This window comes from Phyllosticta citriasiana (genome assembly GCF_038021145.1).
Source record: "Phyllosticta citriasiana strain CBS 120426 chromosome Unknown IWZ02scaffold_8, whole genome shotgun sequence".
Classification (NCBI taxonomy): Eukaryota; Fungi; Ascomycota; class Dothideomycetes; order Botryosphaeriales; family Phyllostictaceae; genus Phyllosticta; species Phyllosticta citriasiana.
In genome coordinates this window covers 547,932-575,575 of record NW_027117285.1, presented here as the reverse complement: position 1 = coordinate 575,575, position 27,644 = coordinate 547,932, and the positions used below count along the sequence as shown (strand labels likewise).

Sequence of the window (27,644 nt, the reverse complement as noted above, 5' to 3'; positions counted from 1 at the left end):
ACTGGCGTACTTCGCTGGCGTCTTCAACATCCCGCTGCAGGCCAAGTGGGTCTATGCCGTCTGGTACAAGCATTCGGCGGGCGCGATTAGCAAGGCGGTGCGAGAGGAGTGGGTCCATGCTATCTGGATGGCATACTTTGCTGGGCGGAATCATCACGAGGTGGATAGTGGACTTTGTCTCCACGTTGCTTTGGTCACGTTTGCTTACACTTTCCAGATGTGAGCTACCGCAGTCCTCGCTGGTTCTCGATTTGGCTGAGCGCTTCGCGTCTCTGTCCCCGCCAACATCTACGTCTGTCCGAAGAGAAGTCTTCCCTAAGTGCATTGCTGTATTTTGCACCCCTAGAGCATCCTGTACTGTCCCATCCTGTACCATTGCTCCCACGATCGATTTGATATCTCGGAGGGAGGGCACCTGTTTGCTGCGTTCTCATCCAGAAACATGATTTGGGGAAACTAGACGTCTCTCATTCCTTTAGTCTGCCTCATGGACTGTAGCGCAAATGCGCCTGCATCAACGTCTGTCAGCACATGCACCAACTCCCTTGTGTCAGATAGAACACGTACACAAGGCATAGACTCTTTTCTCTTTTGGAACCACCTTGCAAAGTGCTTCTCATCCCTCATCCACGTCTCCTCTGCTCACACCGGCGCCGCCGCAGCATCAGCATCAGCATCAGCATCAGCAGCAGCAGCAAACCCCTCCCTCCTCCCCTCCTCCCTCGCCATGTCCAACTGCTCCTGCCTCTTCACTCTCACCCTCTCCTCGCGCCTAACCCACACACAATACAGCGCCTGCACCACAGACGCGACCGTCAGCAGCGCCGCCACAACGCACAGATTGACCCACGTGTCGACGCCGTCTCTGCGCGTGTAGGCGATGAGAAACGCCGTCCAGAAGGCGAGAGTGGTGCAGACGAGCAGGGTGAGCAGGAATGGCGGGAAGGCGCGGGTGTGGCGGGTTAGGTGGGCGTGGAGGGTGTGGCGAGGGTCGCTGGGGTGGGTTGGGAGTGTCAGTGGGGAGGTGAGGTGGTGGTGGTGATTTGCGGGCGGGAGGGGGTGACGGACCTTTTGAGGGTGGTGAGGAGAGGAGGCATTTCGATGCTCGGTTCAGGCGTGGGTGGTGGTGGGTTTGGGACTGCCTGTCTGGCTTGTTAGTTTCTTGTGGGAGCAGGTGTCGAATCAGTATCAGAACTTGCAGAGTCTGAGGCTTTTCAGCAGACAGGTAATGTGCGTAGGCAGGACTCTTCACGTCGTGCCTCGCACTAATGTGTGAAAGAGCGGAGAGCCGGGAGGGAGACGAGAAGTTGCAAGAGTTGGTGTTGAGAAAAGTGCCATGCGGGATAATGGAAGCAAACAGACGGCATGCCATGGAAGCTGAGTTTGCTCCATTTCGCTTTGTTAACCATGAGGACGAGCGCCAAAGGAGCTGCTGTGGATGGATGAGTCGACTAGTGAGCTGGGTCCTTTGCCTTGCTCTCCTTCAATCCTTAACTAGTGATGGAACTTGCGTTGTAATGAGAGGCCCACACACTACTAATGGGAGAGTGATATCTACAGCTAGGCTGGCTCTATCACAGACTTTGAGGCCGGGCTGCCTCTCTCCAACATGTACTAGTTGGAGATGCTCTGGTTCCTGGCTAGTTAAAGCAGCCGCATTAGAGGCCACCGGCGCGTTGAGCAGCCGCAGACTTGACTGCATCTTAGTTGTCAGCGCATAAGGGAGACGGCATATTCATAAATTGTTGTAGACGCCCTTTGATCTAAGAATTTCTTCTGTCATGGCAGCAGGTCCCTTTTTTTTTTTTTCTTCTTCTTCTTAACGTGAATGCAGAGGTTTTGGACTTGGGGGTCACATCATCAGGAACGGCGGCCAAGGCTCAGAGTCAACGAGAGAAGTCAAGAGTAGACGTAAATGATCTAGAGATTCAGCGTGTATGGCCATGTATATTAAGCGCTCAAAGTGGGAGCAGTAGCCAATCAGTGCTGAGGTAAACGACTAACTGTTAGTCGAGCGGAGACATTTGCACATGTGGTCTGTCCTTGTTGAATTCGTTCTACCGGAGACACCCACGGAGGCCATCGGAGGCCAATGATGGATGAAATGCGAGCTCCTCAGCCTGTTGGTTATGTTTGCTAAGCGCTCATTGTGGGAGCAGTGACACAGCACATGGCGGCTGTCTTTGAGTTGGTTTCGGCCCAGCTCGGGACTATGGGAGAGGGTGCATGTGCAAGGAACTGCAATAGATGCACGGGTCTGGTGACAGTGACATATGATGGAATGGCAGGTGAGAGGTGAGAGGCGAATGCGGCTGGGGGTTGGCACAGGGCGTGGCGGTGCAGGGGCGTTCCACACACGCACTCATTTTTCCGAAAGGGGGCTAGTGGCGGGAGAGCTGGGGCGTCATCTTGACAGGCGACACATCAGCGATGACTTTCTCCGTTCCTTCCTTCCGTATATTATTCACCAGGGCAGACACATAGTCAACACCCTCTCTCGCCATCTTCTCTGCCTCTTCCCCGTCTCTCATCGACTCCTCCACTGCTCTTCTCTCGTCTCGCACATCTCGCAACATGGGTGTACGTTTCCCGGCCCCTCCGAGTTCGGCTGATGAAGCTTCGATTTGCCCTGGGGGAGCTGCTCCGTCTGCCCCTCGTTACCCCGCTGTGGACGTCATTCAGACAGCGCCAGGCTGACTCTTGGGTTCCAAACAGCTCGCTTCCAAATTGGCCGCCGCTGGCCCTCCTGCTGGTGGTGCTGGTGGTGCTGGTGGTGCTGGTGGTGCATATGTGAGTTGCCCCTCTTGTCGTCCTGCTGCGCTGCTACTGCTGCCTTGCTGCGCGACGCAACACGTACGCTAATGTTGAACACAGCCTGGCGCGCCCGCTTATCAGGCCTACCCCGGAGCATCTGGTGGCCCTCCTTCTGTAAGCTCATTTCTTTATCCCGGCCCTTTTTGTTTGCTCCCGTCCCTTCACCTGGGTGGGCTTTTGTCATCCCGCCCTCGACGTCACCGCCAAGCCCTGCTCCTTGACCCTTCAACTTCGCAACCTTGGGGACCTTGCCGCACCTGCAACTAGATAGTCGACGACCTCTCTGGACCGCCCCTCCCCCTGACCCTCCCATCACTGGTCCCGACTTCATCCATGGCGGGCTATCAGTCGTACCCGGGCGGTTATGGCTACGGCGCTCAGAACCAACCTCCGTATCCTCCTCAGCAACCGCAGCAGCCTGGCTACAGCCCGTCCCCGTACTCACAACACGCGCCCTACCAGAGCTATCCCGCTCCCTCGCCTGCTCCTTCGTACGGACAACCCACGCAATCTCCATATGGCCAGCCCCCACAATCACCTTATGGACAGCCTCCTCAGTCGCCATACGGCCAGCAACAAGGAGGATATTCAAGGCCACCGCCTCCTCCGCCGTCAGGGCCCACTGGGCTGAGACCAGCAGGGCAGACTCCATACGGCCAGCCTACTACACCGCAGCCTGGTTACGGACAGTCTCCAGCACAGCCCTACGGCCAGCCTTCTCATACACCGCAGCCTTACGGCCAACCTCCACCTCCACCTCGCGCAGATCCCTATGGCCAGCCTCCCCAACAGCAACCCTATGCTCAATCACCCTTCAACGCGGGACCGGGATATGGATATGTTCGTCGGGCGCAAAGAAACCACGCAGAAATTTGAGGAGATTTTGGCTAACCCAACACTTGACAGGGCCAGCAGGGCTACCCTCCTCAAGGTGCTCCCCTGGGTCAAGGCTATGGTGCGCCTCCGCCCGGAGGCCCTCCTCCCGGCCAGCAGGCTTCCCCGGCCCAGCTCCAGGCTTTCAAGCAGATGCTCGGCAGCGCCATTCAAGAGAATCAGCTGCAAAACTTTTACCCGCCCAACTCTCCGGCTCTCGAGCAGATTGCGCAACGCGCTAGCGTCCAGGTCGCGCAGCTCTGCCAGCGCTGGCGCCTGCCTCAGGAAATCGGAAATGACATTGTGAAGCTCGGTCTCTTTGACATCATCCTCTACATCGACGACAGTGGCTCCATGCAGTTTGAGGAGAATGGTGAGCGCATCAAGGATCTTAAGCTCATCCTCGAGCGCGTCGCATTCGCGGCCACTCTCTTTGACGACGACGGCATCTCTGTCCGCTTCATGAACTCTTTGCCCCCTCCGCAGGTCACCGAGCACATCAGGACGGAGCAGCAGGTCGAGCAGCTCATGTCGCAGATCCAGTTCAAGGGCCTCACTCCGATGGGTAGTCACCTGAAGGAGCGTGTCATTGACGAAGTTCTGCGCAATGCGCGTGCCGGACAGCTCAGGAAGCCCGTCTTGGTCATCACCATCACCGATGGTCAACCCGCTGGCGAGCCGCAGAATGCCGTTTTCGAGACCATCAAGAACGCCACCTCCGAGGTCAGCCGCATGCCGCAGTACGGACCTGGCGCAATCAAGTTCCAGTTCGCCCAAGTTGGCAACGACGAAAAGGCTCGCGAATTCTTGTCCAAGCTTGACCAGGACCCCATGGTCGGTCACCTCGTCGATTGCACGTCCAACTACGAGAACGAGTCGGCCGAGATGGCACGCGCCAACCCGCCCGTCGACCTCACCCCGGAGCTGTGGCTCGTCAAGCTTCTTCTCGGCGCGATTGACAAGTCATATGATCGCCAGGACGAGAAGGGCAATGCGGCTCCGCCTCCAGGCGGCCCAGGCGGATATGGTGCTCCTCCAGGCCAATATGGCGCGCCCCAAGGCGGATATGGTGCTCCGCCACCGGTAAGCATTGACCAAACCTTATTTCCCATGACGCTTTGCTGACACACCTCAAAAGGGACAGTACGGTCAGCCTCCTCAAGGCTACAACCCTCAGGGCGGCTACGGTGGTGCTCCGCCTCCGGGCCAGTACGGAGCTCCGCCTCCAGGAGGCCAATACGGCCGTCCGCCTCCCGGGCAGCCTGGCTACCCGCCCCAGCAGGGTGGATATCCGCCCCGCTACTAAGCTGCAGTGTTTCCAACCTCGCGGGCCATCCTGAGACGGGCCTCTCTCTCAATTATCCGTACAGTAGTGGCGGCAATCCAGTCGTGCGTCTCGGGAGCATTCTAGGTTACGGCACGGCACGGCACGCATGTGGTGCGCATTGGTTGTGGCTTTTGATCGCCTCAAAATTGGTGCAGAAATCATGCTCTTTTGGTAGTCGAGTGCATTCAGAATACGGATGAGTAGGCAGGCATCGGATTGGTTGATATCCTGCGGTGATGGTGGTGCAGAGGTAACCGGCTCGCATCAGATTTTCTCGTCTTCCTCCCTTTTTGCCATGTTGCATTTGGGATAAGTATCCAATCAATCAATTGATTCGTCCAATCAATCAGTCAGTCATTGGTTTGAGCGCTGGTGAGGTAAAGGAAAGCTAGCGCCGCTGGTCTGAGCTTACACATGACGATGGGAAGGTGAACCTCCCATGCATTTAGCTTCAGAACGCTTTGGTAAACTGTCACCCCATCCCCGCGAATCAAGTATCAATTACGTGCCCGGCCAAGCGGACGAGTGCTCCCTGCCTGCCCCTCTCATTCTCCTCGCCATGCAACCCTATCTATCTATTTAGTGTCACCACCACCCACCAGCCACCGGCCACCGAGCCTCGGTCAGTCAAGCAACCAAAACGATCAAGGGTAGATGATGGAAAGTAGTATCGTTTGAGGATACATAGATATTACGCATCAATTTCTTACCACTACTTTTTGCCTCTGTTTTCCGCAAGATTGGAAAGGAAGAAAAAGGACAGAGTTCGTTTTACACGGCGGTAAGTCACAGAAGCTCAAGCACATGCATGTACATGCACAAGTAGACAAATGGTTGTTTTAGTCTCGAGAGAAGAGAAACACCGTCCAGGCAATCAATCGATCAAGCAAGCAAGCAAGCAGAACTAGTCATCTACTGCGCTATTCATTCCTCGCGGGTACTTTTTTTTTTTTTTTTTGCCAGGCTACGCAAAGCTATTCCGATCTTCTGCTTCTTCCATTCCGACGCAGCCAAGTGTGCCATGTCAGCTGGAGAAGCCGGCCCAGCTACTGATGCTATGTGTGTACGTATATTTTGTGTACCGAGCGCATTGGATAGCAGAGCAGCAGCAGCAGCAGCAGCGAGCGTCGAGTGTCGATGTGGAAGGTGATGGACAGACTGACAGATGAACAGGCTGCAACTCAGAAGCGCAAGAGGAAAATCGGAGAGCGGGCGCAGACGACATAATCAAGCGCAAAAGAAAAAACAGACAAAGCAGAGAGACAAACGAAACACGACGGGACACGACAAAAAGAGACGCTGAGACCAAGGGTTGAAAAGGACAAGGTGGGGTAGTGGTATCTCTATCGTACAGGAGTGCCAAACGAGGCAAAAGGAGAAAAACAGCCACGAGAGAGTAGTGCCAAGGGAACAAGGACAATGTTCAACGTAGGACAGCTGTGGCTTTTGCGCTGATGGATGGAGTGACGCTAAGAAACGCTGACAAACGGATGGACAGACGGACAAAAGGAAAATCCAATGGGAGAGGACGAGCCAGCGGAGTTGCTGACAAACGGTGTTAATTTGATAGGTGCCAAGTGTTGGTAATGCCGAAGGACAAATATTCGATAATAGGAGAACGGTGGCCGGGGGTGGTCCCATGGGAGTGTGCAGGCGGCACAATTGTGGAGAGGATGCAAAAATGTGTCGATGTCCCTTCGCTGCGTGTGCTTCGCGTCACAATATTGGTTTTGTTTCGGCGCTTGCGTCGATGCGTCATTTTCTGTGGCCAGACGGTTTCAACCCGGAATGACAAGAAAGGACTCGAGATTTCCTCAACATGAGTGTAGCATCAGCCCATTACAAGCCCCTCAGCCTGTCACCGGACAGGAAGAAAACCTTGCATTGATGGAGGGGGGGCACTTGTCCCCGTTCCAGCCATGGCCTTGATGCTGCCTCCACTGACACTCCTTCTACCATGATTAATTGGCGTTCCTGCGCCACTGGAAGGAAGTGTCGCCGTTGCAGTACCTGGCAACGGTCCTGGACTAACAAGAACATTGACCATAGTCGCGCTGGCGTTGGCACTAACTGGGCCGCTGGCGACTCCCATGTTGCTCTGCTGTTGTGGGCTCACTACTCCAGCGGCTACAGCGGTTGCAGCTGCAACAGCGCCACGTTCTTTCTCCTTTTCGGCGGCGGCGGCGGTGGCGGCTTGTCGTTGGAGCTCGACTTCTTTGCGCTTCGCCAGAAGTGATTTGAGAGCACCGAGCCATATTGCTAGCGCATCTTCGTCGGGTGCGCAGAGTCGATAGTTGCGCTCTTCGGCGATGAGCTGGAAACAGAAGCGCTTGGACTTGGAAATCGGGTCGATTTCGACGGCATTCAAGAGGGACGTAAACGGAAGGATGAGGGTCGCGGAGTATTCCTGTGATTGATTAGCTAGCGTCGGCAGGGTAGTGGGCTTGTACGCACCTCCTCATTTTTGTACAGCCCGAGAGCCCTTGGACGAAGAACGGCCCAGAGCTTCTTCCACTGTCGGACACCGCCTTTGGATTTGAGGATGTAGAGCCATCCTTGACAAACTACGCGCTCTTCATACGGTTTCTGGTTGGTTTGAGGGGGGCTGCCGTAGATGGCGCTACTGATGGTGCTCATTTGGCTAACGTTTTGCGCCAAGCTTGGTCTCCCACCCGAACTGTCGTAGCTGGTGTTTGCATCGTTGGGCTGCGAAAACGAAAGCGTCGAGTCGCGGAAGCCCGAAGGACCAGGCGTGTCTGAGAAGTCGGAGAAGGAAGCTTGTTCATTGCCGGAATAGGCAAGGTTGTGGGATGGCCTTCGCGCGCTGTGCAAGCCCTCAGGTTTCACAGCGCTTGATGGTTGCGCGACACCTTCCCCCTCAGATGAGCTCGAAAGCATCTGCTCTCGTATCTTTCTGTGTGTGCTGCGACCTCGTTGAACATTACGGCCCTGCGGACTGGCCAACATCATTTCCTCTTCCTCCTCGTCAATCCGCGATTCGCGCCGAATGAGCTCGACCCAGTCCTGTGCATCATTGTCCGAGCGAGCCGCAAGGTGGAAGTTGCGCGATGGGGAGAAAAGGCCAAAGACGTGCTTTGCTCTCTTCGCGGAGTCTCGCTGGCGAGCGACAGCGGTAAGCTCGGAAAGGGCGATCTGATGGCGTAGGCGTGTCTCATCGCGGTCTTTGTAGATGGAAAGAGTGTGGGGGCGCAAGACGAGATAGACGGTCTTCCAATTCTATTCACGGTCGGGGTCAGCGTAATGATGCAAAGAAGCAGGCCATGTACGTACCTTGGTCTTCCTCGTACGCTTCATTAGTTCGCCGGACTTGAGAACCCGGTCGAACTCGAAACTGCCGTTTTGATTGACAGGCGAAAACATGCCTAGGCCCAGATGATGTCCTTTGGAATTGTCCTTGGTCGGAGACGAAGGTCCAGCGAGCTGCGCTGTTGTAAACTTCATGGCGGTGGCATTCGGCGGTGTACTCGGTCGAACCGGGGAAGGGACGATGGTATTGGCCATGGTGATGACCAGGGTCGATTCTTGTTCGGGAGAGGTCGACGTCTGTCTGTGGGGCGGACGGGGACCAACGAAGAGCTACCAGCGCACTCCCGGTCGAGGTTGTCAATTTGAATCTGTTCCTGAGCCTGCGCAGTGCGTGCTTGACAAACGGGAATTGAGCGGATCCAGGGGCGCACAGCGAGGCATGGGCTGGGCAGGCAGGGCGCTCAAGCTTGGTGCTTGGCTGGCTACCTGTAGCGGGCCGCCAACAGCGACAACTGTCGACGCAGCTGGGCTGTAAAGAGTTGTCGAGTGACGGTGGTGGTGGTGGTGGTGGTGGTGGTGGCAGTAAACGGTTGCTGTAGGGGGAATGGATGGTTGTCGGGGGGCGGTGACGGCATTACCCCAGGCAGTGGAGGCCGAATAATTATTTCCAGCAAGTCGAATGACTCGTCGCGCCATCGACAACCGCTGCCGTCATTCCTCCTCCTCGCCTTTCATTCCCGCTCTTTCGTCCCGCGACCGCAACCTACCTTACCTCCCTCACTACTGCACTGCACCACCGTTCCCAGTCTGCTCCTCCGTCATGCCCGTCGTCGGCCCTGAAAAGCTCGTGGCCTTGCAGCAGGCCCAGGAAGGCATCAGAAACGTGCGCCAGTCCCATTCCTCGACAAACTTCTCGCCGCTGACTTGTCTAGATTTGCATCCTTGCCCACGTTGTACGTTTTTGGAAAACAGACTCGCCTTCCAGCGCCTGATTCGCGCTAACATGATTGGGATCCAAGGACCATGGCAAAACTTCCCTCACAGACGCCCTCATCGCCACAAACGGCATCATTTCGCCAAAACTGGCTGGCAAAATCCGTTACCTCGACTCGCGGCCAGACGAGCAGCTGCGCGGCATAACCATGGAGTCCTCCGCCATTTCCCTCTACTTTTCTCTTATGCGCCGCCAAGCACCAGACGCCGAGCCCGTGAAGCAAGAAAATCTGATAAACCTAATAGACTCTCCCGGTCACATTGACTTTAGCAGTGAAGTATCCACTGCGTCGCGGCTATGCGACGGTGCCGTAATCCTTGTGGATGCAGTCGAAGGAGTGTGCAGTCAGACTGTCACAGTGCTGCGACAGTCGTGGGTAGAAAAGCTCAAGCCGCTCCTCGTTATCAACAAGATGGATAGGTTGGTTACCGAGTTGAAAATGAGCCCACCAGAAGCCTACACACACCTTAGCAAATTGCTGGAGCAGGTGAACGCTGTAATGGGCAGCTTTTTCCAAGGTGAGCGAATGGAAGATGACCTGAAATGGCGAGAAAAAATGGACCAGCGCATTACTGCCAAGGCACAAGAGCGCGCTGATGCTGATGATGCCGATGTGCCATCCGAGGCACCCTCCGAGGCTGCGTACGAGGAAAAGGACGACGAAGACATTTACTTTGCTCCCGAAAAGAACAATGTCATTTTCAGCAGCGCCATTGATGGATGGGCCTTCACGGTCAAGCAGTTTGCCGCACTCTACGAGCGAAAGCTTGGCATAAAACGAGCTGCCCTTGAAAGGGTTCTTTGGGGAGACTATTTCTTGGATCCCAAGACCAAAAAGGTCCTCAGCTCAAAACACTTGAAAGGAAGATCTCTGAAGCCCATTTTTGTCCAATTGGTGCTCGAGCAAATATGGGCAGTATACGAGGCCACAACCGGTGGTGACAAAGGGAAGGGGTGCGTGGACTTTCCTTTCCTCTTACATGCGCTGCGCTGTAGATATGCTCTTGAAAATAGAAACACGACGCTTATTCTTCTCCTCCAGTGACCCTGCCCTGCTCGAAAAAATCACAAAAGGCCTGGGGATAAATCTTCCTCCTCACGTACTGCGCGCTCACGATCCGCGTGCTCTGCTTACAGCCATCTTCGCTGCATGGCTTCCTCTTTCTACCGCCGTTCTAGTCTCCGTCATTGAGCATCTTCCCTCGCCACCAGTCGCGCAAGCAGCGCGAATGAAGGACATTATCGACCAATCCCCTGGCGGCGATCATGTCGATCCAAAGATTACCGACGCCATGGTCAATTTCAAGAAAGACAAAAACGATCCTGTCGTGGCTTACGTCAGCAAAATGGTCGCAATTCCTCAGTCTGAACTTCCCGAGAACAAGAAACGCTCAGGTGCAACGCTGTCTGCGGAAGAAGCTCGCGAACTTGCTCGCAAGAAGCGCGCAGAATTTGCACGTGCCCAGGCCCTGCAGACCGGCGCCGACAACGATGAAGTATCTGCCATGACCGAAGCACTTGGAGTGACGTCCGTCATCAGTGCGGATGGGCCTCAAGGCGAGATTGAGGAAGAAGAGCAGAAGGAGGACCCCGAACATCTGATTGGATTCGCTCGACTCTATTCTGGTACTCTTTCTGTCGGCGACGAGATCTATGTTCTCGGTCCAAAGTCAAGCCCTGCACACCCGACCACGACTCTCGAGCCTCAGCGTGTAACCATCACTGCGCTCTACCTCCTGATGGGCCGCGGCCTTGAGCCTCTAACATCTGTCCCCGCTGGCTGCGTCTTCGGCATCGGCGGTCTTGCTGGGCACATTCTCAAAAACGGCACGCTCTGCAGCCAGCTCCAAGGAGCACCCAACCTTGCTGGCGTGAGCCTGTTGGCACAGCCCATCGTCCGCGTAGCTTTGGAGCCAGAGAACCCGACAGACCTGTCAAAGATGGTGGCCGGCTTGAAACTGCTCGAGCAGGCGGATCCGTGTGTCGAGTACGAGGTGCTCGAGTCGGGCGAACATGTCATATTGACGGCAGGCGAGTTGCATTTGGAGCGATGCTTGAAAGATCTGAGAGAACGCTTCGCCAAGTGCGAGGTGCAGGCCGGCGCACCCATCGTGCCGTACAGAGAGAGCATCGTTGCTGCGCCCGAAATGAACCCCCCGCGCGAAAAGGATTTGCCAAGAGGCACTGTTGAGGCGGTCACGACGAGCAAGCAAGTCACCATCAGACTCAGGGTTCGGCCGCTGCCTACCGCTGTGACGGAGATTTTGGTCAAAAATGTTGGTGCGGTCAAGAAGCTGTATGCAGAGAGGAGAGCAAGAGAAGAGGAGAAGAAGAAAGGCGGCGATGCAGGTATTGCAGAGGGTCAAGGTGCAGATGCAGGCGTCGAAGAAAAGGCCGCCCTTGAGGATGTGCTTGACGCCGGTGGTCAAGTTCTCACTGAGAGCGAGCTGAAGACGCAGTTGCAGGAGGCGTTCAATAAAGTCCCTGAGAAAGACAAGGAAGCATGGAAAGGCGCCGTGGACAACATCGCGGCATTTGGACCTCGTAGAACGGGGCCCAATCTGTTAATTGACCAAACTGGCGCGCTGCCGCTTGTGTGAGTACCTGCAGACATTTTCTCTCACGGCTCGTACTGACAATTTCCAGGCTCAACCCTGACGCTGGAGCCCCCATCCCCTCTTCCATCGAAGAAACCGTCACACCGCACGATTTCAGCGACAAAATCACCTACGCCTTCCAACTGGCCACATATCAAGGCCCGCTTTGCAACGAGCCCGTCCAAGGCATCGCCGTAACCATCGAATCCATTAGCCTAGCAACAGATGATGCGACGCTGAACCGGGCGGCGCTGGGCCGCCTGACAGGCGAAGTCATCAAGACGGTGCGCAGCGGCATCCACACGGGCTTCCTCGACTGGTCGCCGCGCATGCTGCTGGCCATGTACAGCTGCGAGATCCAGGCCTCGACCGAGGTGCTGGGCCGCGTCTACGGCGTCGTGACGCGCCGGCGCGGGCGCATCGTTTCGGAGGCTATGAAGGAGGGCACGCCCTTCTTCAGCATCACTGCGCTGCTGCCCGTCGCCGAGGCGTTTGGCTTCTCGGAGGAGATGCGCAAGCGCACGAGCGGCGCGGCGCAGCCGCAGCTTATCTTCGTTGGCTTTGAGATGCTCGATGAGGATCCCTTTTGGGTTCCGTTTACTGAGGAGGACTTGGAGGATTTGGGTGAGCTTGCGGATAGGGCGAACGTGGCGAAGAAGTATATGGAGGGCGTTAGGAGGAGGAAGGGCTTGTTTGTTAGCAGGAAAATCGTGGAGCATGGTGAGAAGCAGAAGACTTTGAAGAGCAAATGAGCGCGTTCGGTGGTTGGGTTTTGAAAGTTAGTAGGTCAGTATTTTGCTCATTATTGTAGCAGAAAAATCACAATGGGCGTTGGAAGAAATGCCTGCTTTTGAGGTTCAATCGCGATGCTGACTGCTGGATACCTAGGTCTAATCAGTATCAATCAGAGCTCTTCCATCAGTCGCGATATCGAACGATGTTTCCCCAGTTTCAGTTGCAATTCAACTGGATGCTCCTTAGATCCTTTCGCGGTGTCGAACGACCGCTCCCTGAGTGTAGTCGTCGTATCAGATGGCTGCTCCCAGGGATCAGGCGCATTGTCTTGCAACATCTCTCTAACAATGCTGATTATTTTGACAGGTCACAGCAAAGAGAATCAAGAACGAACTTTTCGACTGGATATCTAAAGACCTGTTGCCAGGCCTGCCTTCTACATGAGGCGAATGCCGTCTGTTACCTCAGACGAAGGGTGGCCAAAGCCGACAAGAAAAGAGGGGGAAAAGAGAGCAAACCGCGTTCTCCGCCACGCCAAAACTCAAAAGCAAGCCAAAGCGAGCACAAATGCTCCCCGGCGGGTATCAGACCAGACAAAGGAGAAGACGCAGTCGACGGAGATCCCGCCGACTCCAGCAAAACCACAACGCCAAAACCAAACGGCCAGAGAGCCCGCGCCGATCTCCAACCCCCCTCACAACGACTCCTCCTCCGCCGCCCCCTCAGCCTTGCGGCTGCTTTCAACCTCGTCCAAGAAGTTCATGAAGGTCTCCATGGAGGGGACCCTCCGGAGAAACTTCTCCATCTTGGCGAGCAGAGGGTTGCGGTCGTGATGGAGGACGTCGAGGTGGGGGGAGCCGAGCTCCCTGAGCCGGTCCTCGTACTCCATGGCCAGCAGCATCTCCTCCCACTTGTCCTCCCTGGCGGCGTCGCCGTCGTCGGCCGCGAAGCTGAGCATGGGCTCCGCGGCCTCCTCGTTCAGGTCGGGCAGGCAACGCGGGTACTTGGGGATGAGCTCGGGAGGAGCCACCCAGGTGTAGTCCCAGTCGAGGATGCCGGTGACTTGGCCCGCGCCGTTGACCAGGATGTTTTCCTTGCTCAGGTTGAAGTGGGCCAGGCGCGTTGCGCCGAGCGGAAACTCCTGGTTCTTGACGAGGAAGTGCAAAATGTTTTGGAACGCGTTACAGTAGGTCGGCAGCAGCTGCAGGTCGTCGTGACTGTATGTCGGCGGCGGCATAAAGTCCCACGGGCCATCTTCGTCGGCGTCGAATGATTTCAGCCTCTCTTTCACCATCTCGTTGACCGTGCGCTCATCCTTGGTCTTTCTCTTCGGGTCGACTTGTGAGGGAAACCACCACGCCAACCGCTCTTCCTGTCGATGGTCTTGGGCCTCGTTCTTGACGACCGCAATGTGCGCACTGTAATACTCGTAGAGGCTTTTGAACGGGCCTCGAGGAACTGGATAGTCGATGCGCATGTCCTTAATCAAGTGCGGCTCGGTGCAAATGTCAACAAAGTACGAACCGGCGTCGTTGGGCGCCTCGAAATCGCGGTGGATGTTTCCAATGTCGCTGAATCTCAGTCTCGAGAGGCCATCAACGAGGTCGGCGATGCCGCGGGCGAATGTCTTCTTCGCTTCAAAGCTGAGCCGCTTCTCAACGGTGTTGTACTGAAAGCCCGGAAGTCTCTCCACCATCATGAACTCCATACCCAGCGGATTGTTGGTGTCGTACTCGTGGGCGACGACCCTCGGGACTGGAAGATCGGTGTGCTCCCTCAGGTACATCATGGTCGCGACCACGGAGCGGAGCTTGTACTTGGGAAACTTTGGGAGACAGCAATAGAGGATCCACTCGTAGCGGGCGTGGGTGTCGACATGCGTAACCAAAATGTGGAACATTCGGCCCCAAGGATCATCGTAACCGAAGTCGATCTTGACGAAGTGCCTGTTCAAGTTGAAGCCGATCATCTGCAGTTTCCTCATGGCAACCTTGCGAACCATTCCGAGTTGCGATTCGTTGTCAATCTTCCACACGGGCTCAGCTTTGTCGCGGTTGTGGTTGTACTTGTAGGTGAGCATCGACCTCAGCGCTCTGGCTGTGTGCGGCGGCCTTTCGAACTTGTAGCGAGGACGCGTCGGGACGTGACAGTCTTCGGGGTAAAGCAGAGGAAGCTTGGGGTCGCCGTTGCCGAGTGTTGGTTTTTCAATAAAGAGCCATTCTCCTCGACGACTCGTTCGGAGCACATTCCAATTGCCTCGACGCCTTGGGCCCAGGTTCAAATCCATGGGACGGCGAGCGCGAATCATGCTGGGTGGGAGACGAATGTGAGTGGCTGCCTTGTACTGGCCCGCATCACCGTAAAGCTGGTTTTGAGCTTGGCCTTGACCACAGTTAGCACCTTTGTAGGCGACAGAATCGCAGATTGACTGACCTTCGGCCAGGAGTGCGTCGAGGCCTGGGCGGTAGTAGCAGGAGGTGCGTCCTTGCTGTGGAGAGAGCTTCCAGTCGTCCTGGTAGGCGCTGCTTGAGAAGTCATGCGCGGGCCTGTGTGGGATGTCTATCGTTGTGGTCGCGTGGCGGGCATCGGCGTATAGCGTCTTGCTGCTCTTCTTGCTGAAGAGGCCCTTCACCTTGGCCTTGAACTTGGATCGACCGGAGCCCTTTGAATCTTGGCTGACACGAACGTTTCCGCCAGAGTCTTCGCCCGCACTGGGAGCATCCGTCTGCGCGCACGAGGAGGATCGACGGCGTTCACTGTTACCGCCTGCCGGCGGTGTCGAGAAGTTCACCCTTCCCTGGCCAGAGGCTGTCGCATGGCTGCTCCCAGCACGCTCCGGTGTCTGCCACGAATCCTTCCATTGCGCGGTCGTCTTTGTTCGGGTCTGGTACTTCGACGTCGCAGGTGAGTCTGTGTTCGCCGCGGACGTGAAGGCCTCGTCGTGCGACGCGCCCACAATCTTGTCAGATTTCTTCTTGCCCATCGCGAATTTTCTGGAAGCGTCAGCTTCTGAAGGTTAGCAGTCGTTCGCCAGGTAACGTACCGCTCTTGAATGCTTCGGGAGAGGAAAAATGGGTCGGTGGTGCAAGAGATTGGTCGGGGACGCTCACTTGCACACGACGATGTGATGAAGAGTCGCAGACGCGAGGGAAAATTCAAGATCAAGTACACTCGACCAACACGTGATCAGTATGGTCCAGCTGATGGGGGGAGACTGCAGTTGAAGTGTTTACTTTGCCATATGGTCTGCATGGTCCGTGCCCCTGACGCGCTGCGGTGGGCATTTGGGGTCAAAGAGAAATCGAATCAAGCACGACGAGGGCCCTCTGGGCTGAAACCTTGCTGAATTTCGCTACCTGACAGAGCCAGACGAAAGAAGTACGTACGCCGGGGAAGACGCTTATGAAGAACCTCGAAGCTGCTTGACGGAAACGACTGACTGAGCGAAGGACGTGAGTTGCCAAAAACGACCCAAGATTCAGCCATTCCATGGCCATTCGAAACAAGAAAGATCTTCTGGCTCTCAATCGAAGCTTTTGCTAGGATAGCCTCGCGAAATTGGTGATTAGGAAGCTCCACGGTGCTTTCGAAGGCATCGATTTGAAGGATCTGTTGCCAAGGCCTGGCGTTCGGTGCAGATACATGAGGTAGCGGAGGTCAAACCAACGCCTTCAGCTCATACGTTCAAGATTGTCAACCTTCCGTCCGTGGACTTCGCAAGTCCGGCCCATGCCGATGGCCGAGGCACATTGGCCATTGGATTAGGTCGACCGGATCTCTTCTAAGGACTACACAACGTTCGGCTTACTTCAAAAAACCGGCTGCGAGAGCCAATCTTCGGGTGGTGGTGAATTACGGCGTCGATCGATCTTCAGAAACTCCGCGGGCCAACAAGGCTGGTAACCACGAGTACGGGGTATTCTGGCCACATGAACGATCTTCGTTGGCTTTCCGGGTCGCGAATATGCCTTGATTTGCCTGGGAAAGTTCAAATTCGAAGATGCTGGCATTCGGGGATTCCATCATCCAATTCGATACAAACTGGTGTACAAGAGCGGAACTCCACAGCCGTGCCTAGAGACCGAACCCCTCGTGTTGTGCAATGTGAACGACTCGGCTGAAGACAGTACTTCTCCAGAAATGATGCTATGAAGAAAGCCTTGTGCCACCTGCTAAGCTGACCTGCGTGCTCTATAGACGCTCGGGGCCCTGAAGATGCGCAAGGCTGAGGTTTGCTCCTCAACACCATTCGACTCTTCCGATCCTTCATTGTTCAAAACCTATTTGAATGCACATTGGCTTGTATTCGTGTGCAATGTCGGCTTCAAAAATACGTGTGCCGTCTTCATACAGCCTCTTCTCGACCAGGTCTCCATCTCCTGTACCGTCATCCATTGGCTCAGTGCCAGCGGCGCCTTCGTTAGAGGATACTGAGCTCGAGATCTTGCCTCTCAATCGGAGCAAGCGCCTTGAGTCTCCCAAAGATGAAGGGTTAGTAATTCAGCGATTACAGTGGGAGCATTGGCTGACGTCCAAGTGCTGTCTAGGCCCGCGCGGGGAAAATGGTCTCGGTTTACTCCCAGCGCCCTGAGGCTCAAGTCTCTGTTGGTGGTTTTCCTCAGAAGCATTCGAATGGTGTTTCTGACAGCCATCGGCCCTTGGAAGAGTACAATTGAGCAGCCAAAGGTCGCTGTCTATCAACAGTGGCTTCCCGCGATTCTGGCATTGAGCGTCCACGCCATACCTTTTGCGGCCGCGATAACTATGTTGTCAATCAACCTTCGCACTACGTACCCGAAAACCCATGTTTCAGCCACATCGCTTCAATACCTCGCAAAAGCCCTGGAACTGTCGACGCAAGCATCAATTGGTACAACGACATTGGCGTATCTCCGGAAAGAGTATATAAGTAGTGATGGCATTCCATTCGGCGCAATCACAGCGGGACTTCAAATCAACAACCTGAGCTATCTTTGGTCCCTCGACTTCTTCGGATCGCTCTCGTCTCCGACTTTTCGTCGCCGCCGCAAAACCATTTTCGCCGCATTCGTTTTGTTCGCCACACTCCTCACTGCCACAGTGGGTCCCGCGATTGCGACATGCTTGATACCAAGGCCAATGTATGAGTCTGGGGACATGCACATCAACATGACCGAAAGTACCTTGTATCCTCAACTTATTGAGGCTACCAATGTATTGGATGAGTGTAAAGCTCTCAATCAGACCGAAAGCATTACCGTAAACACTGGCGCCATATGCCCCTCTACAGGATGGGACACTCTTGGACAGCTCATAGGGCAGCCGGATGGCGAACAAGGAAGCTACGACAGGTCATCTTTTGTTGCAACCAGCATCAAGGGCCACTACAAATTCAAGATTAGCAACAAAAATACCTTGTTCACAACACTGGAATCCAACCTGCTGAGAGGAATCTCAGTTCAGTTAGGATTATCAAGAGTTCATTGGTTCCGTGGACCTAGCTTTGAAGTATCTTATCTGTTGTCCGGCTCCACGTGGCATTCACTAGCGATCCTGTCATACCTACGGCGATTCTCTCCGGCTAGAAACCAAACCTTTGACGAAACTCCGCTGAAGGCGACCATCCGAGCCCCTTCCCCCATCGCTATCGCTTTTTGTCAAAAGCCAGACAATCAGACGCACGAGCACGGCACACTGCTAGCTAATACCACATTTTTCCAATTTAGAAACCCTTATCTCAATGAATCGTCTACTGTGGAGTTTCCAAAAGCAAGAAGCTACGCAGCAAATGATCGTACTTGGAAGATCAGCTGGTCCCATATCAATGAATCTGGCATTTCGGTCATCGCTTGGCTCTCCAATTGGACGAAGCCAGGACTCAGAAGGCATTTTGTGTGTCCAATTATTGCTGGTTGGTTCGACAGCACAGTATCGATTACGAGAGACGAGTACCCAGAGGTCAGCGACATAGTCTGGTCTAGGGACCCTGTTGAGATCTCAAAGGAGTGGGCCCATCTCCTGGCCCCCACTTTCTCGAACTCAGAGTCCTCTGTTATTGATCAGCTAGGGCAGCTACCATACTTCCCTGCCTACAAGGAACATTATGACTTAGGGGAACATGGATACTTTTGGCTATCTCACTGATCCTCTCGACTGCGTCTTGGCAGGACTTGTCGTAAATGGCATGAGTGGTTTCATATCCGATGTGGAATTCAAGTCCGGCACTTTCAGCAATCGAAGATACGAGTCCTCGAGATATAGCCTTAGCAATCAGGTGTATCTCGATATATTTGCCGCATATTCCAGTCAGGGTCTTTCAGTAAGACTTTCCCTTGCGGTTCTGGCAACTTACGTTGCATATACCTTAGCATTCATCATTTTCTCCATCGGATTCGACAGGACTGCGTCTTTCGCCTGGGATTCCATGTCAGAACTCACTGCTCTGGCCCTGCTTTCCAAGCCCCCGGAAAAAGCCTTGAAGAACACGAGGGCTGGAATCGAAACAATAGAGCTGTTCAAACAGCAAGTCCACATCCGGGTCGTCGAGAATGACAATCTGGAACTCGTTTTCAAAGGGGAGGATCCTGACAGACCCACGGAATCAGTCGTCATGAACAAGAAGTACTGAGAATCCTGGCGTCGGCTTTGACCTCGTAATCGGGATGGACAATTATCAGAGGGCAGGCGCAGGCACAGAACAAGGGGTTTCGTGTGAATTTGAACTTTCGAAAGGAACGATATGAGACAACACCAGTATCTTTAGAAAAATGAAGCCTTACGTGGCTTTAACAACTCGCTCCTCCTTCTCTTTCATCAAAGACACCAAAACACAGCCTCAGACACAGCCAACAATCAACCAGTGACACAACCCCAGCATACCACCCCAAATTCAGAAACCCCATTTTCTCACACTTCCCTCCAAGCCCCTCAGCTCCCCAAAATGGCAACCAGCCAGCCGGGCTCACCGGCAGCCGCGAGCCAAAAACGACGACAAAGCAACAGCACTGATAGCGACCGTTGCAACGCAAGATACGACAAGTGTGTTTAACGCAAATATAGCACACCTAGCCCCATCATAGCGACAGACGTTGGATCGTTTTGTTTACTTGCGTGCTTACCCCCCCACACATGCCTACCCTCCCCACAGCAACCCACGTCCAACGCACCAGCCGTCTAGCCAGACAGATCACAACACCATCATGTACGACAACAAACCACCGCAGTCCGCAAACATGCGTGCATCGCGAGGCCGCGCCGAGCCGAACGGTCGCACAGACGCACTGACAAGGCACGCCTGCTGGATGCGATATGATATGACATGCATGTCAGCATGCCTGTCTGCCCGCGCGCCTTTTTGAGCTGACACCGGGCCTGGCCGGATAAGTGTAAACAAGAGCAAGGGTGAGGGTAAGAATAGCGACAACGAACGGAGGGAGGTAGTGCGTTTGCAGGGTGTGCGGCGGAGCGGGGCAGAGTATGGCATGGCATGCAGGGTATGCATGCAGGGCAAGACTGTGGTTCTGGTATTGACTTTTTGTCTGACTGGCTGGCTGGCTGGCTGGCGGATGGATAGACAGATTGGTGGTGGTGGAGGGGGACGGAAGGGAGGGAGGGACGGAGGTAGTGCACGCGACAGCAGACTGGGCGGGGCTGGGCTGGGCTGACTGACTGGTTGACTGACCCTCGGCGAAATTCGCCATGTGCGATGGACGGCGAGGTGTCGTACATAGGAAGGAGCGAGGCTGATGGCGGCGGCGGCGGCGGCGGCGACGGCGGTGACGTGCTGGTGTACTGTACACTGAGAAAAGTGGCAGCGGGTGAGCTGAAGCAACACAATAGAGAGGAGGTAGACGGGCAAGCCGTTTGTGGACATGGAAACGCAATTTGGCTATACCATACATTGAAGCGATAGACGGAGAGTGCGTCGGTCGTGTGAAAGTGCGTCTTGCTGATCTGAAAGGAAGAAAAAGACATGTTGACGGTAAGAGTTGTGAGAATGGAATCGGAGGGTATATTAAGAGAGATTTGATGCGCTTCTGGCTGATAGGGGAGCTGATAGATAGTTGTAAGAAAAGTTTTGCGCTGACGAGTGCGCTACGAGTACGGCAGCTCCCTGAATGCATCCATGGTACAGTCGTGATAACAACTCCCGGGTCCCTCGGCGGCGCCAGGAATGCCCATCTCTTTGACACCCCGCTGTGATAATAGAAGAGCTTCGTTGACCGATATCTCTTTGCCGGCCCTGCATCCTGATCTATTGGCATCCGGAATTCCCGAAGTTTTTGCTGCGCCAAAGTTCGATTCCGGCATCAAGGGTGCTCATACCGCATCATCTCTTCCCTCTCGTATACAGTTGGGCCACTTGCGGGACCAGCCCACCGCCGATTGCTCTCCTCTCGATCTCTGACTTCTCTCTCATTTTGTATGACGGCGCAGCAACAGCAGCAGCACGCCTTGACGGCGTCGGAGAAGACATTGCCCTCCAGGTGATACAGATGCCGTAACCGCGTGCGGTGGAAAAGAGGAAACATGCCTTCAAGCTCCAGTCAGAAATGCACTGCAGCAGTAATAACATATAGGATACTGAATACGTACCGCAAAACCCACACGCGACGGTCGCTGCCATTGCTGCGCAGGGCCCGTTGAGGCTGCTCCATCCGAGCAAGTCTGTCGCGTCTTTCTTCTCGTTCTTCCGGCGTAGTCGGAAGGCCGTTTTGCCGAACAGAAAGCACGGGCAAAACACTCCGGTTAGACATGTGCCGCAGTCCGCAGAGCACTCGCACATCGAATGCTTCCATTCCTGCTGGCTTCCTGGGTTCGAGAGGTCCATGTTGGGATGCGTGATTTGGCCTGGTTGGTGCAGTTGCAGCGGTAGGCCATTGGGACCCACGGGATTGTCAGGCGAGAATATTGGCTTCGGCTGTAACAAGGGCTGTTGGTATGTGCTATGGTGATCTGTTGGTGATTTTTGCACGAGGTGCGGCGCGGTTTCTGTTTCGTCGTCGTGTCCGCTCTTGAGTGGGATTGGTCCTGGCGAGCTGGGCACCGCGCCGTGCGGATGTTGCTGTTGATGTGATGGCGGAGACTGCGGCGGCGGCGTGAAGACATTCGCCCGAGGCGAAGTGGGCGCCATGCTACTTGTTCGACTGCGGGATATGATCGAGCCCGGAGGAGATCGCGTGCGGTCAACGACTGGCGCAAATAGTGCTGGGTGCGGTTCCTGAGGGGGTGCCCGGTCGTACTCCTTTGGTAGGTTTCCTGGACTAGGTTCTGCGGCACCCGTCTCCTTGCACAAACTCGCCGAAAGCCTTTGCGGAGCAGTCGTCCTGACTGGTGTAGGCCCTTCAGAGTCCACAGGTGACGTTGGTTCAGATTGCGGGATGGTAGGCTCAGTAGGTCGGCGCGCGTGAGAAAATGACGGCGTCTGCGCAAAGGTCGGATGCTGGTACTCGACAGGCGTGTTCATGTACGAGTAGCGATTGTCTCGTGGCAGCGCATCCGTTCGAAGTGAAGGAGATTGCCTTGGGGCCTGTGGATAAGCATGTTGCGGTTGGCTTGCCTCCTGCAAATACGGAGACGCGGAGTCGAGTCGACTAAGCGGGAGGCTTTCATCTTGCGTCAGAGGCAACTGCCACGAGAATCGCTGATTCGATGTTTGCTGGCCGTGTGACTGCGAAGGTATCTGAGGTGCGGGGCCTGGCTGGTAGTAATGCTGCCGTCGTTGACGCGTATCCATCGGAAGAGGGAGAACCACCCACGGCGCACCGCGGAAGAGCAAAGGCCTGGGTTGGTCAAAGATGGATGGCGCAAAAAACGGCTCTTGAGGCAATGACAGCAGACTCCCAATAAGAGGTTAAGTAAGCTATAATAATAAATAATATGGACGCGCAACCGGAAGTGGCAGCGTTGAATTGAACCATGCCCAGATGAAAGCTAAAGACGTCAGTATAAGCACTAGAATCAGCTTGGGCTCAGCCTCATGGTGTTTGAAGAACTGGGGTAAGTAGAGAGAGAACGCGAAGCAGCTGCGGGCCAACAGTCATAAGAATAGCCCAAGCAAGCTTCAGATTTCGCCCTTGCACCGGCAGAAGCTACCGTAGGCCATGGGCGGGTCTTTCGCGGGTCGTCGGACCCCCGAGGCTGTGCCCCCCCTATCCGTCCGCATGTTGTACGGAGTGCGATTGGCGTGCATGAACGAGGGCCGCGCAGCGAGAGAGCTGAAGAGCGGCGTTGAGTGGTGGATGCTGTGCCGCGCACAGCTGGGCGATGTGGCCCGTCACGGCGCTTAAACGCTGCAAGGAAGCGGCTGTAAGTCATGGCCGCATTTCCAGAGAGTTGACACGACGAACATGGCAACGCTCCGACCCCAGTCAACCCGAAGTTTGTCGACTCGTCATGGCTGCATCAAACAATCTCGTGAGGAAACCTGACAATCATTGCGAAAATTCCATGGCGCGCGTGTACTCGCCGCATCCTGCCTGTGCCAGAATCAGTTGCAACACTTGTCACATCGGTTCTGTAGCCAAGCTAGGTAGGTTCGTGTAATGTGAAAATCGGTCTTTTTTGAATCTACAACTGACCCCGTTTCGTGACTTTTGCCCACGTTGACCCGCGGAAAAGTCGCCGATAATGCTTTGATTCTGATCATGCTCGTTCCTCGTGTCCCACGTGTCGTACCGCCTTAGCGATCCCTCTCAGCCCGAGTCTCCTCCTCGACATTCTTCAAGTGCAGCGGGTGCTCCTTTCTCACCCAGTCCCAGTAGCTCTGCCAGGCCTTTGCGTACGCCTCATCGGCGTCCTTGCCCTCGACGGTGACACCTCCAAGACTAAGCTGTTTGTTGATGTCCAAGCTGACCTTGAGAACACCCTTGGCGCCCTTTTCAATCTTCTCGATTTCCTGCTTGACTGCGTTGTCCTTTGGCTTTGTTGAAATGATGGTCTTGAAATGTTCGGCGATATCACCTAAGCGAAGCTTGGTCTCATCGGGAGCAATCACGACCAACTTGGTCAGCATGAGGTTACAAAGGAAACGCACGTCATGTTCGTCCGCAATGCCGGCGATGATGCGCTCGTAAAAGTCGGGAATGTTGAGGCGCGCAGCCGCAGTCTCAAGCAGAGTGTACAAAGTCTCGTACGCGGACTTGCGCACCTCGAGGCCATCATCAACCTTGTGCTTGAAGGGGCCCATTTGAACTTCGCGAATGAGGTCCGGATTGACAAAGGTCTTATTCATTACCAATGGGAGCAAATCATTGAGGTGTGGCAGAATGAGCTCTGGCTTGTTGTGAACGGCAGAGCTCATCGTCGTCAGAGCAAGACGTTGGTTGTCGAGGTCCTTCTCTTCGAGCATTTGCGATAGAATTGGAATGACAATCGGCCGAAGAACGTCGTCATAGGCTTCTTCGGTGTCTGCAAAGGTGTACCGAAGGGCGGAAATGACCATGGCTCTGACTTGGCGGTCGTCTAGGGTCAAGAATTCCTAGTCTCACGTTAGTGTTATCCAGCGAGTCTGCTTTGAGCTTCTCACCTGAAGCTTGGGAAGGAAGGTCTTGGGGTCGATGATGGTAAGCCTTCCAATGCATTCTGCGCCAATGGCCCTGTTGTCCTCCTGCTGAGCTGCGTTAAGGATCTGGGCCCACAGATCTTGCGAAAAGGGCAGAATTTCTGCGTCCGAGGTTCTGTGCTGAAGGATTTCCCTGATGGAGTGCAGAAGAAGGTACTGTTTGCTTGAAGGCTGGCCCATCTGAGAGATGATGAAGGGCAGGTAGCTTCTCGCGTTAGCTGAGCCAGCTCTGCCAAGTGCTATGGCAGCAGCCAATGGCACTTGGTCCTTGTCGTTGAAATGAGCAACAAACAATTGGGGTTCGAGAGGCGAGTTTGGCCCCAGACGCATGCCAGCCTCGCCGAGAACACCCAAAGCTAGCGACTTTCTCTTCTCATCTACGGCAGTATTGAGTTCGTTGACAAAGTCTTGCAACTTGACGTCGATGCCGGCCTTGCTGTAGACCAGGAGAGTGCCAATGACCTTGCCAACCAAGTCGGGATTGCCGGAAAGCCCAACTTCGACAAGAAGAGCCTTCATCAGTGCACCACCAGCGTTCTTTTCTGCAATGGCGCGCACGAGAGAGAGAAGAGCATCAAGAGCGCTACCACTAACGGTAACTTTGACGACTTCTTTGAGAGCATCCACCAACTGCTGATTAACAACGCTGTTTGGATCATTGGCCACAAACGTTGCGAGAATGGTCAGAGCAGGTCCCATCAGGTGCAGGTCATTAGCCGTAATTGGAGGGAGCAACATGTCCTCAATGGCACGCGTGGTCTCAGAGTCGAGGAGTGCCCGTGTGGCTGGGTTGACGACAATGGCACGCAGAGCGATCAAGCTAGCACCACGCAATGACCGGCTAGCTTTGCGCAATTGAGCACCGAGCTCGAGAGAGACATCCTTGATCCACTCTGGGGAGAAACCAGCACCATCCTGGGCGAAACTCACAGCAGCTTCGATGGCACGAACCGAAGCCAGACGGGTGGTTTCCTGCTTTAGACGTTGACTGAGAAGTGCCAGGCCTTCTGCTTTTCTCGAGTTGGATAGGAAATTTTCTGAACCAGAGCTACGGCCTATGAGAAGACCGAGGACGCGAATCGCACGCTGCCGAGCCTCGAGGACAGCATCGTTTGCAGAAATTCGGTCGACCAGGATGGCGTAGAAATGCTCCAGGTCAGACTTGACCTCGCCTGAGCCGGCAGGGGTCCGAGGAGGCGTGAATGCCTTCACCAAACTCTCGACGGCTGCAAGAGATTCGGCGGAAACCTTGCTGTAACGTTCCTTTGCTGCGGCGTTGAGGGCAGGAACGATCTTGGAGAGGAAGGGCCTCAGCAGTTCAGCAGCATGAGTGTCGCCAATGGCTTGGACCAGCTGCAGGGCTTCGATGCGAAGGGTGTTGGCTGTCGCGGACGAAGCGGAAGAAGCACTGCTGTGTGCGCTGCTGGCTTTTGAAGCGTCGACAACCGGGGGGATGATCTGATCAACATAGCTTGAGAGGCCGCCGCCTTCGGTGATGACGATATCTTTGAGCAGAGCCATGGATGCTTGTTTGGAAGGAAGGGTGCCTGTCTTGAGAAGTGGAATGATACCCCTGACAATGTCTGGAACCAGCGCAGCCAGACTCTCTTGTGGACCGGAGAGAGGTTCGCTCATTGAGGCTTCAACACCGCTGTACAACGAGACATTTGTGTTCATGTCCAGCATGCTTGCATCGCTGCCCTGTCTCCTCCTCTTCCTAGAAGGAGGAGGCCCCATGAGGCCGAGGTTGGACGCTTCTCTTTTGGCGCGGGCCGTCGACACGGCTTCGGGCTTAGATTGCTGGACAAGGCGTCCAAGAGTAGCAAGTACCTCGAGACGCACGGTTTCTTCTCTGTCTTTAAACCGCGATATCAGAGCCGGGGCTACGCGCTTGTACAACGTGCCGTCCTCCAACAAATCACCTTGGCCTCGACTTAGGATCAGGGTATGCAACACCTTGGCAGCGGCCTTGCGAACCTTCCAGCTCTTGTCGTCTTCGTCGTCGAAGCCTCCTTCTTCCTCAAAGTCCTCATCATCCAAGTCGGCCGCATCATCGTCGTCCGATTCCATGTCCTCGTCATCGTCGCTCGCCAGATTGGGGTCGTATTTCAGAAAGCGAATACCAGAGTCAATGCATTCTTCTGTGAACACTCGCATCTCCTGAGGACACGAAGAAATAAAGCTTTCAACGGCAATAAGTGCGGCTTCGCGCACTTCGTCCGCCTCGGGATCACGCTCTTCCTCGCCGTCGTCCTCCTCCGCAATGTCTTGCAGTTCGTCATGGCCCAGGGCACTGAATACAAAAGGAGCCAGAGTCTGGAGGTAAGGACCAAATCTCTTCGGGTTGGCTCGCGTCAGCGCACTGATGAGGTTGATGTAAATCTTCTTTTGGCTCGGCTCGAGGTGAACATCCTTGAGGGATTCGATGATGGTAGAGACCAAGCGACTCAAACTCGGATCTGAGAAGTAGCCCGCGAGGGTCGCAATTGCTGTGACCGCTTTCTTTTTCAGCACTGATCCGCTCCTGCGAGTCTGAATGAGCTTTAAGGAAATCTGTTGCAAGGCCAGAAGTTCCGACTCGTGCAGCATGGATCCGAAGCATCTTGCAACCTCAATGAGAAGATCAGCGGCCGTGCTGTCGGTTCCCTTGTCAATATCATCCTCCAGCATACTCCTGGGAGGCGCCGGCAGGCCCTTGGTTCCGGTAGGAATGACGATATATCCTGTCAGTCTGGGAATAAGCGCCTTGCTGACCGCCGAGTATGCGCCATTCACCGCATTGCTGCGCGGTATGCCTTGGACCGGTCTAGGGAGCGAAATGACGATATTTCGGAGGGCGAGAGCGGGGATGGAGCTGTCCACGGAATGGTCGATTGGGACTTGGGAGACCTTGTCCAACAGCGGGGTGATGATCTGCTCGGGCACCTTGGAAACGAATGGTCCAAGGCACTTCACGGCCTGGTTCTGGACTGCGGCGCTGGAGTCGTTGAGAGTGTGGAGGAATCCGTCAATCAGCCTGGCCGAGACAGTGTAGTCGTGTTGCAGGAAAGACGAATGTGGACTGGTTATGACATTGTAGAGGTCGCTCAGCGCCATGTACCGAAGGTCGGGGTCGGCGTCGTAAAGCTTCTGCAGCAGCTTGCCCACGTCATGGACGGAGGGCACCTTAGTATCGTACGACATGTTGGTAGACCACGCGAGGGGATGGGGATGGGAGGTCAAGGTTCGCGTTCGTGGGCTGTGGTCGCCGTCAGTCTTGCCGGGGGGAGGTTGAGCTCGGAGCTCTGGTGGGTAGCTTTACCAACTGCGAGAGGCGGCAGCTCTGGCGCCTAGACGGGCGAGTTGGCGGTCTGGCAGGCGGGACTGAGGATGTGAGACTGTAAAGACGGTGTCGGAATAGAGAGTCAAGCTCAGACCCTTGAGCGGGCTCTGATCAGTGACGGAGGTGGAGGAGAAGCTGTTAGGTTGTCGTGTGTGCAGGTAAGTTAGGTGCTG

At 55.0% G+C, this 27,644-nt stretch overlaps 9 protein-coding genes across 9 annotated transcripts; 3 read left to right on the top strand and 6 right to left on the bottom strand.

The window, feature by feature from the left end:
- Nucleotides 1–498: 498 nt before the first annotated feature.
- Nucleotides 499–1,474, bottom strand: IWZ02DRAFT_292934 (uncharacterized protein). The gene has a single exon (XM_066763815.1). It carries the CDS (start codon nucleotides 1,370–1,372, stop codon nucleotides 773–775), a length of 600 nt encoding a protein of 199 aa, XP_066621649.1. The 5' UTR covers nucleotides 1,373–1,474; the 3' UTR covers nucleotides 499–772.
- Nucleotides 1,475–2,450: 976 nt separating this feature from the next.
- Nucleotides 2,451–5,434, top strand: IWZ02DRAFT_454146 (putative RfeF). Its single transcript, XM_066767704.1, has 5 exons — nucleotides 2,451–2,580; nucleotides 2,716–2,790; nucleotides 2,875–2,928; nucleotides 3,721–4,770; nucleotides 4,826–5,434. Exons 1-5 carry the CDS (start codon nucleotides 2,575–2,577, stop codon nucleotides 4,991–4,993), a joined length of 1,353 nt encoding a protein of 450 aa, XP_066621648.1. The 5' UTR covers nucleotides 2,451–2,574; the 3' UTR covers nucleotides 4,994–5,434.
- A 1,329-nt stretch (nucleotides 5,435–6,763) lies between these two features.
- On the bottom strand, nucleotides 6,764–8,649 carry IWZ02DRAFT_292811 (uncharacterized protein). Its single transcript, XM_066763814.1, has 3 exons — nucleotides 8,306–8,649; nucleotides 7,469–8,251; nucleotides 6,764–7,421 (listed from the first exon to the last, which is right to left on the bottom strand). Exons 1-3 carry the CDS (start codon nucleotides 8,534–8,536, stop codon nucleotides 6,873–6,875), a joined length of 1,563 nt encoding a protein of 520 aa, XP_066621647.1. The 5' UTR covers nucleotides 8,537–8,649; the 3' UTR covers nucleotides 6,764–6,872.
- A 341-nt stretch (nucleotides 8,650–8,990) lies between these two features.
- On the top strand, nucleotides 8,991–12,798 carry IWZ02DRAFT_454140 (P-loop containing nucleoside triphosphate hydrolase protein). The gene is made up of 6 exons (XM_066767703.1): nucleotides 8,991–9,164; nucleotides 9,214–9,234; nucleotides 9,301–10,229; nucleotides 10,318–11,871; nucleotides 11,922–12,658; nucleotides 12,761–12,798. Exons 1-5 carry the CDS (start codon nucleotides 9,102–9,104, stop codon nucleotides 12,622–12,624), a joined length of 3,270 nt encoding a protein of 1,089 aa, XP_066621646.1. The 5' UTR covers nucleotides 8,991–9,101; the 3' UTR covers nucleotides 12,625–12,658; nucleotides 12,761–12,798.
- A 157-nt stretch (nucleotides 12,799–12,955) lies between these two features.
- On the bottom strand, nucleotides 12,956–15,590 carry IWZ02DRAFT_500107 (uncharacterized protein; the record flags this gene model as incomplete). The annotated part of the gene is made up of 2 exons (XM_066770251.1): nucleotides 12,956–14,989; nucleotides 15,041–15,590. The coding sequence occupies 2 exons, from the start codon at nucleotides 15,588–15,590 to the stop codon at nucleotides 13,302–13,304; spliced, it is 2,238 nt and encodes a 745-aa protein (XP_066621645.1). The 3' UTR covers nucleotides 12,956–13,301.
- Nucleotides 15,591–18,704: 3,114 nt separating this feature from the next.
- On the top strand, nucleotides 18,705–19,491 carry IWZ02DRAFT_521000 (uncharacterized protein; the record flags this gene model as incomplete). The annotated part of the gene is made up of 1 exon (XM_066770781.1): nucleotides 18,705–19,491. The coding sequence occupies one exon, from the start codon at nucleotides 18,705–18,707 to the stop codon at nucleotides 19,212–19,214; it is 510 nt and encodes a 169-aa protein (XP_066621644.1). The 3' UTR covers nucleotides 19,215–19,491.
- IWZ02DRAFT_292636 (uncharacterized protein) lies at nucleotides 19,461–20,727 on the bottom strand. The gene has a single exon (XM_066763811.1). The coding sequence runs from the start codon at nucleotides 20,558–20,560 to the stop codon at nucleotides 19,784–19,786; it is 777 nt and encodes a 258-aa protein (XP_066621643.1). The 5' UTR covers nucleotides 20,561–20,727; the 3' UTR covers nucleotides 19,461–19,783.
- On the bottom strand, nucleotides 20,728–22,372 carry IWZ02DRAFT_292665 (PLAC8 family-domain-containing protein). Its single transcript, XM_066763812.1, has 3 exons — nucleotides 22,108–22,372; nucleotides 21,182–22,069; nucleotides 20,728–21,119 (listed from the first exon to the last, which is right to left on the bottom strand). Exons 1-3 carry the CDS (start codon nucleotides 22,196–22,198, stop codon nucleotides 20,896–20,898), a joined length of 1,203 nt encoding a protein of 400 aa, XP_066621642.1. The 5' UTR covers nucleotides 22,199–22,372; the 3' UTR covers nucleotides 20,728–20,895.
- Nucleotides 22,373–23,085: 713 nt separating this feature from the next.
- IWZ02DRAFT_292678 (cullin binding protein CanA) lies at nucleotides 23,086–27,639 on the bottom strand. Its single transcript, XM_066763813.1, has 3 exons — nucleotides 27,451–27,639; nucleotides 24,114–27,387; nucleotides 23,086–24,065 (listed from the first exon to the last, which is right to left on the bottom strand). The coding sequence occupies exons 2-3, from the start codon at nucleotides 27,330–27,332 to the stop codon at nucleotides 23,268–23,270; spliced, it is 4,017 nt and encodes a 1,338-aa protein (XP_066621641.1). The 5' UTR covers nucleotides 27,333–27,387; nucleotides 27,451–27,639; the 3' UTR covers nucleotides 23,086–23,267.
- Between the last annotated feature and the right edge of the window lie 5 nt (nucleotides 27,640–27,644).

Coding starts and splice junctions, on each gene's coding strand:
- IWZ02DRAFT_292665 (XM_066763812.1), bottom strand. CDS start 22,198: ATGAAAGCCTCCCGCTTAGTCGACTCGACTCCGCGTCTCCGTATTTGC. Junction 22,070..22,107: donor GCTTATCCACAGGCCCCAAG/GCAATCTCCTTC, acceptor CGCTGCCACGAG/ACAATCGCTACTCGTACATG. Junction 21,120..21,181: donor CGTCGCGTGTGGGTTTTGCG/GTACGTATTCAG, acceptor TGGAGCTTGAAG/GCATGTTTCCTCTTTTCCAC.
- IWZ02DRAFT_454146 (XM_066767704.1), top strand. Junction 2,791..2,874: donor GTGGTGCTGGTGGTGCATAT/GTGAGTTGCCCC, acceptor TGTTGAACACAG/CCTGGCGCGCCCGCTTATCA. Junction 4,771..4,825: donor GATATGGTGCTCCGCCACCG/GTAAGCATTGAC, acceptor ACACCTCAAAAG/GGACAGTACGGTCAGCCTCC.
- IWZ02DRAFT_292811 (XM_066763814.1), bottom strand. CDS start 8,536: ATGGCCAATACCATCGTCCCTTCCCCGGTTCGACCGAGTACACCGCCG. Junction 8,252..8,305: donor AGCGTACGAGGAAGACCAAG/GTACGTACATGG, acceptor GACCGTGAATAG/AATTGGAAGACCGTCTATCT. Junction 7,422..7,468: donor GGCTGTACAAAAATGAGGAG/GTGCGTACAAGC, acceptor AATCAATCACAG/GAATACTCCGCGACCCTCAT.
- IWZ02DRAFT_454140 (XM_066767703.1), top strand. CDS start 9,102: ATGCCCGTCGTCGGCCCTGAAAAGCTCGTGGCCTTGCAGCAGGCCCAG. Junction 9,235..9,300: donor TTTGCATCCTTGCCCACGTT/GTACGTTTTTGG, acceptor TTGGGATCCAAG/GACCATGGCAAAACTTCCCT. Junction 10,230..10,317: donor GGTGGTGACAAAGGGAAGGG/GTGCGTGGACTT, acceptor CTTCTCCTCCAG/TGACCCTGCCCTGCTCGAAA.
- IWZ02DRAFT_292934 (XM_066763815.1), bottom strand. CDS start 1,372: ATGGCATGCCGTCTGTTTGCTTCCATTATCCCGCATGGCACTTTTCTC.
- IWZ02DRAFT_292636 (XM_066763811.1), bottom strand. CDS start 20,560: ATGTCTTTTTCTTCCTTTCAGATCAGCAAGACGCACTTTCACACGACC.
- IWZ02DRAFT_292678 (XM_066763813.1), bottom strand. CDS start 27,332: ATGTCGTACGATACTAAGGTGCCCTCCGTCCATGACGTGGGCAAGCTG. Junction 24,066..24,113: donor CCTTCCTTCCCAAGCTTCAG/GTGAGAAGCTCA, acceptor ACGTGAGACTAG/GAATTCTTGACCCTAGACGA.